At 38.4% G+C, this 12,458-nt stretch overlaps 1 protein-coding gene across 1 annotated transcript in view; it reads left to right on the top strand.

Moving 5' to 3' along the window:
* Positions 1-3,027: 3,027 nt before the first annotated feature.
* STAU1 (staufen double-stranded RNA binding protein 1) overlaps positions 3,028-12,458 on the top strand; it is a 16,815-nt gene continuing 7,384 nt past the window's right edge. The window contains exons 1-2 of the mRNA XM_008591251.1: positions 3,028-3,122; positions 12,251-12,458. The exon at positions 12,251-12,458 is cut by the window's right edge and continues 1 nt beyond it. Coding sequence (XP_008589473.1) covers positions 12,296-12,458 — 163 coding nt within the window. The 5' untranslated portion in view covers positions 3,028-3,122; positions 12,251-12,295. The remainder of the gene's footprint in view (positions 3,123-12,250) is intronic.

The raw sequence follows: 12,458 nt of genomic DNA, 5'->3' as shown, positions 1-12,458 counted from the left end.
TCATCTATTTAAAAAAAATCTCTGGGTACTCTTCAAATAAACAGCTGTCAAAAAGCTTTATTCTGTTGTGCACAAAAATGAGCTAACTTGTTAGCAGAAGTTAATGTGTTGACAATATCCAGTGTGTTAATTTGGTATTGAAACACATGCTTTTTTTCTTGTTGCTTTTTAAAAAATTTTTTAACCATTTTTAAGTTTATATAGTTCAGTGACATTAAATATATTCTCAGTGTCGTGCAATCATCACCACTATCCATTTGTAGAACTTTTTCATCATCTCAAGTAGAAACTCTGTACCCATTAAACAGTAACTCCACAATCCCCTTAACTCCCAGGCTCTGGTAACTTCTATTTTACTTTTTGTCTCTATGCATTTTCCTGGTCTAGGTACTTTATAAAAGTGGATATTTGTTCTTTTGTGTCTGTTTATTTCACTTAATGTTTTCAGGGTTTATCCATATTGTAGCATGTTTCAGAAACTCATTCCTTTTTAATGCTGAATGATATTCCATATGGATATTTCGCATTTTGTTTATCCATTTATCTGTTGATGGACATTTGAGTTGTTTCCACCTTTTTGCTGTTGTGAATAATGCTGCCATGAATATTGGTGTACAAATATCTGTTTGAATCCCTACTTTGATTTCTTTTGGGTATACATCTAGAAGTAGAGTTGCTGGGTCATATAGTAATTCTATGTTTAACTTTTTCAGGAACTATCAAACTGTTTTCCACAACAGCTGTACCATTTTACAGTCCTACCAGCGATGCTCCAATTTCTTCATGTTCTCACCAACATGTGTTATTTTCTGTTCTTTTGATAATAGCTATCCTTATGTGTGCAAAGTGGTATTGTGGTTCTCATTTGTATTTCCCTAATGGTTACTGGTGTTGAACATCATTTCATGTACTTTTTTGGCCATTTGTATATCTTCGGATAAATGCCTATTTTAGTCCTTTGCCCATTTTTGGATTGTGTTGTTTTATTGTTGATGAGGTAGTTCTGTATATATTCTGGATATTAATCCCTTATCAGATACATATGCAAATCTCATTCTATGACTTGTCTTCACTCTCTTGATAGTATCCTTTGATGCACAAAAGTTTTTAACTTTGATGAAGTATTATTAATCTATTTTTTTCTTTTGTTGCCTATGCTTTTGGTGTCATATCTAAGAAATCATTTCCAAATCCAGTGTCATAAAGCTTTTCCCCTATGTTTTCTTCTGAGAGTTTTATAGTTCTCCCTTGTATGTTTAAATCTTTGATCCACTTTGGGTTAATTTTGCGTGTGGTGTGAGGTAAGGGTCCCGCTTCATTATTTTGCTTGTGGATGTCCGGTTTTCCCAGCATCATCTGTTGAACATACTTTTTAAAATACAGTTGTGTTTTGTTTAGTTTAAAATCTATTTGAAAAATAGATTTCAAAACAAACCTGTGGAACCCTAGCCTTCTAAGGTACTTTGCATAGGAGATTTCTGGTTTTAAAGATTAACTCATAAAAAAGCAGGCCCTCTTTCTGCTTAGGACTTAAAAAACAAAAATACAAGTGTGTTTAGGTTAATAAACCACCAGAAATGCTATGCAAATAGTTTTGACTAGGCAAAGAGTAAAGTGAAACCAGATTGGAAGGAAAACATTTTGTAGAAGGAGAGAATTATAAATAGCATCTGGAATACGTTTATTTGTTCAGGATTATACCCTGGATTGTGTTAATAGGTTTTTTAACCTAAAGTTTTTTATTCATTTAATTTTATTTTAATTAAAGCTTGTAACATTGATTCAGTGTGGATGAGATCTATCTGATAAAAATAAGGATCTGCACAGCAGATAAAATCTTGGAGAGTCCTGCACCTTGCCTGTTTAGCAATTTCAGCCATGGGTTCCTCCTGTTAGATAATTCTAATTTTGGAAATAAGATTTTACAAATTCTTTGACAAAAGAGAAGCAATAATGTGAAGAAAAGTGCAGCTCTCTTGCCATGTTTTGGGAAAGTTTGCTGTTACTGAGCTTATCTAGTTTCTCATATCACAACAACTCAATATAAAATCCATGTTATCAGCCCACAGAGAGAAGATCCCTGTCCCTCTTTAATCCCATCCCTGGCTAGAGGACTGTAAATGAATCTTGTTGCAAAGATAGAATCTCTGCCTTTGTAGAGGAGACTTTATTAGTTTAGATCTTGAATTTTTGCCAGTAGCAGTAAGTATGAGATACATGACAAGTTTGTAATTTCTATTTCACTGCATCCTTTATATATATATATATATATATATAATATATTTATATTTATTTATTTATTTAAAAGATGACTGGTAAGAGGATCTTAACCCTTGACTTGGTGTTGTCAGCACCACACTCTCCCAAGTGAGCTAACTGGCCATCCCTATATAGGGATCCGAACCCGTGGCCTTGGTGTTATCAGCACCACACTCTCCCGAGTGAGCCATGGGCTGGCCCTCAACTGCATCTTTTTTAAAAGTGGTTTTGGGCTGGCTGATTAGGTCAGCTGGTTAGAGTGCATTCTTGTAACCCCAAGACCATGAGTTTGGATCCCCCGTACTGCCTAGCCGCCAAAAAAAAAGTGAAAGTAAAAGTGGTTTCCAGTGACTTTATGTCCAAATAAGAAACAAGCATATTTCAACTGGAGAGACTTGTATCTGAACTTGCCATATCCCACACAGATCTGTCTGTATTTTTATATCTCCATAACATGGCTTAACAATACAGTATTTAGGAAGGCACTGTTCCCAAGCAGCAGTGGCATCTGGCTGCACCACAGTTACTGTGATTCACACCCAAGGGTCTGTTATGTGTGTATTGTTTATGGTGGATTCATGAAGTACAGTCTGATCCAAGTTTGACAGGATTTTTTTTAACTTTTAAAATTCATTGACACATGGTACATATGTGGCCTTGGATAAATCCATAAAGCCAAAGTTCAGTCATTTTAAGGTTTATCGTTGCAGCTGGGATATTGATGATTTTAGTAAGAGCTAACTACTAAACAATTATTCTTTTAGGTGAATGGGAGAGAATCAGAAGAAGAAAATCTCAATAAATCTGAAATAAGTCAGGTGTTTGAGATTGCACTTAAACGGAACTTGCCTGTGAATTTTGAGGTAAGCTTATTTTATATGTAGGACTTTGTATTATAAAATCCTGTTAGCATTCATCATAGAAATGATTTTTTCTCTAAATGACATTAGGATAGTATTCACAAGCCTCCAAATTTAAGATTCAAACTTTATGTTTAGCAAAGTAATGTTTATTCTCTTCTAGGAGTCCTCAACTTAGGGGCATCTGTAGATCTCTAGAGAGGCCATTGGTCTGTGAACCTCCTGAAATGGTTTGAAGGATATTGCTTCTGTTTACATGTGTATTCTGCACAGAGGGTCCATCGCTTTCATCAGTCTCAAAAGTGTCTTTACCTCCAGAATATTCAGAATCTCCTTAAATGGTCCCTAAATTCTTGTCAGAGTAATTTTGGACACAGGTCTGTCATTGTCCAGTGCCTGCCCTTAATTTACCTGCTTAATAACTTTATTTGGTGTTGGAGACTTTGTGGTCTAAAAATAATAATTAATGGGTGGTTTGTTCAAAGTGGAAAATAAGGCACATTTAGTACATTTTTCCTTCAGAGACAGCATAGTCAATCCAAATAGATTAGGAGAGGGGTAAAGGAAGATTTTTATAAAGTTTCCCATATAGTCTGACACATGGCAAATTCTTTGCAAATTCTTTCCTTTGATTTCCATGCTTATGGTCTGTTTCTTTCTTTTAAAAGCCTATCCGAAGTTTATTTTCTTGTAAAATACTTTAATTTTTTAGTATTTTTTGCAGTTACAGGTGACTTCTAAATTTCATACCTGGCTGTCTAAAATACATAGCCTCTCCTAATATGTGCTAGTGCCCTAAACTTGCCCCCACTTCAAATTTTCACCCTTCACCTGAGTGATGATGATTTTGGACTACAACCTGTGGTGCTTACCTGCCTGCCATGGGACGAAGGTGGGGTGGAGAGTTGTACATGGATCATGGGGCCAGCCTGTGTTCAAGGATTTCCTGTGTTCTCCTTCATTACCCCCCACCCCCCACTCATCCTTACCCCCCATTCCCCAGCAGGAAAGACCAGGTTTATAGTGTTCCACTTCCTGGAGTACAGAGCCCCTAGATGGATATAGGGCTGGTGTCTCCTCATCTGGTCCCATATCCCTCCCAGCCTTTCTCCCTCTGTTGCGGGCTGCGGGGGTGTGGTTGGGAGGAAATGAGACAGGGGAAATACAGAATGACAGTTTGTTAACTAGGTGGGAGCTGTATGTCAGGAAGTCAAGAGGTTCCCCTGGGCATCTATTGAGATGAGGGAAGAAATGCTCCTTTTCTCCCCTGCTGAGGGATTTGCATGGCATGAGAATGGGTTTTTAAAGATTGGAGCTGGGGTGGGAGATGCCCGGCTTCCTGAGTCACCTCAGGGTTACAGAGGTGACTGCTTGGGCCAGGGCCCTTGATTGCTGTGAACCTTTTCACTCACTCACACTAGTTGCTGCCCTGCCTGAGAGTCAAAGAGCTTTCTGGAACCTTTGTGGGAGATTGCCACTTTATGTTTTTGCTGTGTGGGATTTGGGTGCAGCCAGATTGCTTCCTTCCCACCTCCACTTTTGTTTAGGTTTCAGATTTGGCTTTCAAACCTGTGTTCAGGAGTATGTAACATATAACGGAACTGTCAAGTAGTCATATAAAAGAAATTATAGAAATACGCTCTGGCAGGGAATATCTTTTAAAGTAACAATTTGAAAACTTTGCAGTTTGCGTTTAGGTGGTGTCACTGAGTTTGTTAATATGACCACTTATGTTGAAGAACTCATGTATCAAAAGGTCCATATTTGCTTCCATTATTAGATGGAGCAGTGGCTTTCTTTCTGTTGGACCTGGAAGATTGCCTGGCATATATCAGATGCTCAGGAAATACTTATTGAATAAATGAACCAGAATAGTTAATTTTTGACCAAGTTTTTGGTGGTAAAATCTGTTCCATGGGAAGCCAAGTTAGATGTTTAATAGAAGACAGGAGCTGTTCATACAGTTTTTCAGAAAAAAGTGTACAGCTTGACTTTGGATAAAATAAAGTTTTAGTTAGAAAATGTGATAGTGCTGATTGATACCGTCATTGGGAGGGAGGCAGTTGTGACATGATCATGCAGACCCAATCTGGACCAAGCTTCGGATTTGGATTGGTGGCTCCTGATGGGTGAAGATAGTGGAAGTCCTTGCTGAGGGGCCACAGTGGAGCTGGGAATCTGAAGTGAGCCTCCAGGTGGCAGCCGCGCATATCCCGAGTCTAATCTGAGGATAGAGAAAACACTGTTTGGAAAGGAGTGTTCCGGGCTCCAAGCCATGGGTGTGAGGGGCACCTGGGGAAGTTCTCTGGAATCAGTCCCCAGGTACCCATGTGGGCTGGATCCTTCCCAGCACCCTTCTTCCTTAATAGAAGGCTGTGCTGAGGCCTCCTCTTTCCTGCTTACACATCAGCACTGCACAGCTATTGGGCTCACTAATTTTTTCCTAGCTAATTTTTTTTTTTTTTTTTTTTTTTTTGTCTTTTGTCTTTTTCCGTGTCCGGCAACGGATCGCAACCCTCAGTGTTGCCCCCGTACCGGACCGGGGACCGGCAACGGGATCGCAACCCTCGGTGTTGCTCCCGCGCCTCGCTCAGCCAGTGAGCGGGAACCGGTCTGTATGTGGGATCCGAACCCTTGGGTAGGAGCGCCGCCGCGCTTCCCAAGCGGCACACTATAGCAGTGCGCCACCGGGCCGGCCCTTTCCTAGCTATTTTTTCAACTTTTTATTTTCAAAGATTATAAACCTATGGAAAAATTGCAATAATAGGACAGTGAATATATCGTTCACTTAGATGAACCAGTGTCTAATATTTTACCACATTTGCTTTTTTTCTCTGTAAATACACATATAATTTTATTTTCCGTATTTTACTTTACTGAATCATGTGAGAGTAAGTGGCGAATATTTGACTTCTGCTATTTCAGCATGTATATCTCTTCTCCGCCCTCCCTTTACTCCCCCTTAGCATGTATCTCTTAAGAGCAAGGGCATGCATGCTCTTAAGTAACTGCAACCTAATTATTAAATACAGGAAATTTAGCATTGCTATAATACTGTTATCTAACATATATCCTATATCACATTTTGCCAGTTGCCCCAGTGATGTCCTTTATATGAACTTTTCTTGCTTCCTTCCCACCTCCATTTTTGTTTAGGTTTCATTGTTCTGGGGTCCAATACAGGTTTACTCCTTTCATTAAGTTGACCTGTCTCTTTAGTCTCTTTTAATCTGTAACACTTCCTCAGGCCTTTCCTTGTATTTCATGACATTGACATGTTTAAAGGTCAATTATTTTGTAGAATGGCCTTCATTTTGGGTGTGTCTGATTGCTTGTCCGTGATTGGATTTGTATTATGCATTTTTTGGCAGGATCACTACCAAATTGGTGTTGGTCCTTTTCAGAGCCGAACATGACGTCACTTTTTATCCCATTTTTAGTGACATTACTGTTGCCTATTGGTTTCACTTGTCTATACCAGATGTGCTCCACTGGAAGGAGACTTCCTTTTTGTTGTAGTTAATCCGTAACCTGTGTGTGGGGAGACACTTATAGGCTGTGCCCTTACAGATTTCCCCAGTGGCATCTAGTCATTGATGACTCTTGTCCGCATCCATTATCACTGATTTTCTGCATTTACAAACCAGCAGTCTACTATGAAGAAAAATTTTTCCTTTTCCCTTTTTATATTACATTGATTTATATCAGTATAGGTGCATTGCTTCTTTTTTTATTCCATTATTATCATCATTCATTTTGATATTAAAATTTCCCTTCAGGGGCTGGCCAGTTAGCTCACTCAGTAGAGTGTGGTGCTGGTAAACACGAAGGTCAGGGGTTCAGATCCCCATACAGGCCAATCGCCAATAAAACCCCAAACAAATTGCCCTTCAAACTGGGTCTTGTATTTTGACATCTCCCCATCAGTTTGTTTTTTGGGGGAAAGGTGTTTCAGGTTTCTTGAGGTACACTTTATATACGGTAAAAGTCACCCTATTTAAGTGTACAGTTCCGTGTGTTTTGATAAAAACGTATATACTGTGTAACCACCACTATGGTGAAGATATTCTATGGTCAAGAACATCTTTCACCTTATGAAGTTCTTCCTGTCCCTTAGCAGTTAGTCCCTTCCCTCCATCCTCAGCCTCTGGCAACTACTGGTCTAATTTCTTTTCTCTTTCTTAAAATTTGAAAACACATAGTGATTGTACATATTTATGGGGTACAGTTATATTTCAATGTATGTATACAATGTGTCATGATGAAATCAGAGTAATTAGCATATTCATCATTGCAAAAGTGTATCATTTCTTTGTGATGAGAGCATTTGAACTCCTCTCTTCTAGCCATTTGAGAACAGACAATAAATTATTGTTAATTATAGATGCCAAGCACTGCTGTAGACAAGAACTTATTTTTCCTATCTAGCTATGATTTCGTATCTGTTAACCAACCTCTCCCTCTCCCCACAACCCCTCTTCCCAGCCTCTAGGAACCATAGTTCTACTCTCTACTTGATTTCTGTCCCTATAGTATTGCCTTTTGTCTGGCTTCTTTAACTTAGCATAATGCAGATTTGGTGTCATGTGTTTTGTTGCATGTATCAGTTGTTTGTTCCTTTTTATTGCTGAGTAGTGTTTCATTTTATGGTGTATTAGTCAGTTTGTGTTGCTATAAACAGAATACTTGAAACTGGGTAATTTGTAAGAAAATTAAATTTATTTCTTACATTGTGGAGGCTGGGGAGTCCAAGGTCCAGGGGATGCATCTGGTGAAGGCCTTTGTCTTGGTGGGAACTCTCTCTAGAGTCCTGTGGTGACACAGGCAATCATATGGCAAGAATGGCAAGGGTGTTTTCATGTGCTCTCCTTATCAAGCTACTCCATGATAATCCATTAAGAGGGCAAGACCCTCACGATTCAGTCACCTCCTAAAGGCCCCACCTTTCAACACTGCCACATTGGGGATCAGTCTTCCACATGAGCTTTGGAAGGGACAGATGTTCAACCCATATCATATGGACATAGCACAACTTATCCATTTATCAGTTGAAGATCATTTGTATTGTTTCCAATTTTTAGTGATTATGAATAAAGCTACCATGAACATTTACATACATTCATGGAGACATTTTTATTTCTCTTGGGTAAATACTTGGGAGTGGATTTTCTGGGTTGTATGATAAATATCTTTAACTTTATAAGAAGCTGTCAAACTGTTTTCCAAACTGGATGTGTCATTGTGCATTCCACCTGCAGTGTATGAGTTTTAGTTGCTATACATCCTCGTCAACACTTGATATTGTCAGTTTTTAAAATTTTAGTAATTATAGTAGGTATGTAGTAGTATCTTGTGGCTTTAATTTGTATCTCCATGAAAACTAGTGAAAATGATCATCTTTTCATGTGCTTATTTACTATTGGTATATCTTTAGTGAAGTGTCTGCTCATATCTTTTGTCAAATTTTTGAGTGTCTTTGTATTGTTGAGTTTTGAGGGTTCTTTATATATTCTGAATACAAGTCCTTTATCAGATATGTGTTTTGTGGATATTTTCTCCCAGTCTGTGGCTTGTCTTTTTATTTTATTTTTCGACAGTGTCTTCTGAAGATAAGAAGTATTTGATTTTGGTTTGTCAGATTTTTCTTTTATATTTTATCATTGTTATGTTCTCTGTTGTTTTCTTGTGAAGTATTATAGTTTTAGCTCTTAAATTTAGGTTTATAATTCACTTCAAGTTAATTTTTATTTATACCGTGAGATAAGGGTTGAAGTTTTTTGTTTTTGTATTTGGATGTCTAATTGTTCCTGCACCATTTATTGACAAGACAATCTTTTCCTTATTAAATCATCTTCCCACTTCTCCTCTTCAGATTTCGAGAACTTCCTTACTTTCTGATATAACAAAATGTTTTAGCCTTACTTTGAACTTTCCTTTCTTTAGCTTTGGCACCGGTGGAAATGGAAGTTTCTAATAGAAATGGCCACTCCATTCTTCCAAGGAGTCCTGGTCCTATTAATGGAGAGTGGAATTGAGAGACCAGATGAGGGGGCTAAGTATGCTTGTTGCTGCTGGGGAGTCATTGCTTCTAGGCCCTTTTAGCAGACAGAGCTAGGAAATACGTGTGTTTTTAAAATCACAAGTTTATACCTCTGGTTTCAATCCACTATCACAGGGTACTTCCTCTCTCTTCCTTATTCCATATTTGCATCTCCTTTTTCCCATAGTAAGAATCTGGCTCCCAGCAACATCAATGTATTTACCTATACCATCAACAACAGTCCTACTAAGTAAAGTTCAAGACATCTTTGCAGTTGCTTGTATCTCTGCAATATCTTTTTATCTTTACATTGAAGGTATATGATCAAAGTATTGTGTTCCAAAGTTACTTGGATTATTTCTAACAGTCTATTGAAATAAGCTTTATATACAGTAAAATGTACATATCTTAAGTGCACAGCTCAGTACATTTTAACGTATGTGCAGAACCTAATTCACCACCCAGATATATGGAACATTTCCATAACTTCGAAAAGTCTCTTTGCCCGTTTCCAGTTAATCCCTACCCAGAAGAAATTGCTTTTTGAATTCTGTCACGGTAGACTAGTTTTACTTGTTCTCAGGCTTCAGTACAATATGTACTTTTGTTTGTTTGTTTGTTTTTGGTGACTGGCCGGTAGGGGGATCCGAACCCTTGACCTTGGTGTCACAGCACTGCACTCTAACTAATTGAGCTAAGTGGTCAGCCGTGTATTTTTTGTGTGTGTGTCTAGTGATTGTACCAATTTATGCTCCCACCAGTTGCTCCACATCCTTGCCAACACTTGATGTTTTCAGTCTTTTAAAAAACTTTTTAGTTAGTATATTCATTGTTACAAATCATACTTATTCTTTATGCCCCTTATCCAATCTCTTCTCTTCTCCCTCCCAATATTTTCAGTCTTTTTAATTTTAGCCATTTTGGGCTGTGTGTGTGTATATTTATTGTGGTCTTAATTTGCATTTTCCTAATGACTAACGAAGAGCACTTTTTCATATGCTTAATGGCCATTTAGAGATCTTATTTTGTAAAGTACCTTTTGAAATATTTGCCCTTTTTTGGGTTGTGGGGGTGGCTGGCTGGTACAGGGAACGAACTATGGACCTTGGTGTTACCTGCACCTCTAACCAACTGAGCTAACTGGCCAGCTGCCCATTTTTTATTTTTATTTTATTTTTTTGTCTTTTTGTCTTTTTTCCGTGTCCGGCAATGGATCGCAACCATCAGTGTCGCCCCCATACCGTACCGGGGACCGGCAACGGGATCGCAACCCTCGGCGTCGCTCCCGCGCCTCGCCCAGCCAGTGAGCGGGAACCGGTCTGTACGTGGGATCCGAACCCTTGGGCGGGAGCGCCGCCGCGCTTCCCAAGCGGCGCACTATCCAGTGCGCCACCGGGCCGGCCCGGCCCATTTTTTAAATTGAATAATTTGTCTTTTCATTATCGACCTGTAGGAATTCTTTAAATATCCTTTGTCAGATATATATTGCAAATATTCTGTCCCATTCTACGGGCAGCCTTTTTTACTTTTTAAATATTGTCTTTGAGCAATTTTTAATTTTGAGGAATTCTAATTTTTTTTTTCTTTATGGTTGGTGTCTTCTGTGTTTAAGTCTGTGCCAACCTCATGGTCATGTAGTTTTCTCCTATGTTTTCTTCTAAAATCTTTCTAGTTTTAGCTTCCACTTTAGGTTTGTGATTTATCACCAGTTAATTTTTGTTTGTGGTGTGAGTTAGGGATCATGATTTCATTCCCTCCTCCCTCTGTGGGTATCTAGTTGATCCTTTAGTACCATTTTTTAAGAAAAGACTTTTCATTTGCTTTGCTATGTTTGCCAAAAATCAAATTGACCTTATATGTGCAGGTTAATTTCTGCAGTCTGTTCTGTTGATCTGTTTGTTTATTCTCACACAATGCCATGATATCGTAGTTGCTGTAATTTTATGGGAAGTCTCAAAATCTGGTAGTGCAAGTTTTCTAACTTTGTTTATCTTTACAAGAGTGTCTTGGCTAATATTAAGTTGTATTATATTTTTATTTTCCTTCCATGTGATTATATAATTCATTTAATATATAGTTAGGTTTNTATTATATTTTTATTTTCCTTCCATGTGATTATATAATTCATTTAATATATAGTTAGGTTTCTGTTCATATTCAGTTTTAAGCTTTTTCCCCTTCTTTGTTGACTTAGTTTTATTTTAATACATAAAACACTAAATAGTTCCCAAAATCAAAACTACACAAAAAGATACATTCACATCTTATCCTCTGTCTCTACCCCAATCTCTCTCACCTGCTATAACTTCACTGGTTTCAGCTTTATCCCTCCTGTCCTTTTTGCAAAGATAAGCACATAAACACTCATATGTGTCTATTTATACATACGTGTGTATGTGTACACACATACAGAAGGCCCTTTTTTCTCACACTAAAGTTAACATACCGTATATGCTCTTTTGCAGTTTGATTTTTTTCACTGAATATATGCTGCATATCACTCTTTATCAGTGCTTAGAGATTTTTCTCATTTTTTTCTTACAGCTACAAAGCAGCTCAGTACTTAATAAGTTCAGTCTTGGCTGGAGGCTCAGAGCAAATATTAAACTTGAACTCTTCGTCCTGCAGTTCTTTCTAGGCTTTCCTGGGCCAGCTTCCTTTTTGCCAGCAGCCATGGATCACACTAAAGTCAGGACAACCTGTGACCCTAGGGGAATGGGGGAAGAAATTGTCTATTTATTCCATGCTTAACTGTTTTGGATTCATGAGACTCAACAATATAAACTAGTTTGAAAAATAAGAAGACAGAGAAGCAGCATTTGGAAACAGCATCCACTGTTTCCTTTTGTCAACTTTTTTTTTTTTTTTGGTGGCTGGCTGGTAAGGGGATCTGGAACCTTGACCTTGGTTTTATAACACCATGCTTTAACCAGCTGAGCTAACCAGCCAGCCCCCTTTTGTCAACATTAATGCTCCCTCCCTTTAATGGGTCTTGTCCTTAATGCTCCTTTTCCTGTGTGTCATGTAAAGTGAAGTGTGCCAACCAGTGTGCCCTACAGCTTTAATAAGTGTCTATCACGCTTTCACTCAGTCTTTCCCTCTGAAACAGGTGGCCCGGGAAAGTGGCCCACCCCACATGAAGAACTTTGTGACCAAGGTTTCAGTTGGGGACTTTGTGGGGGAAGGTGAAGGGAAGAGCAAGAAGATTTCAAAGAAGAATGCTGCTATAGCTGTTCTTGAGGAGCTGAAGAAGTTACCACCCCTGCCTACAGTTGAGCGAGTGAAGCCCAAAATCAAAA

Source organism: Galeopterus variegatus, unplaced genomic scaffold (assembly GCF_000696425.1).
Source record: "Galeopterus variegatus unplaced genomic scaffold, G_variegatus-3.0.2 Scaffold6787, whole genome shotgun sequence".
NCBI lineage: Eukaryota > Metazoa > Chordata > Mammalia > Dermoptera > Cynocephalidae > Galeopterus > Galeopterus variegatus.
Note: the sequence above shows the minus strand (reverse complement) of the source record. Positions and strands in the feature narration are given on the sequence as shown.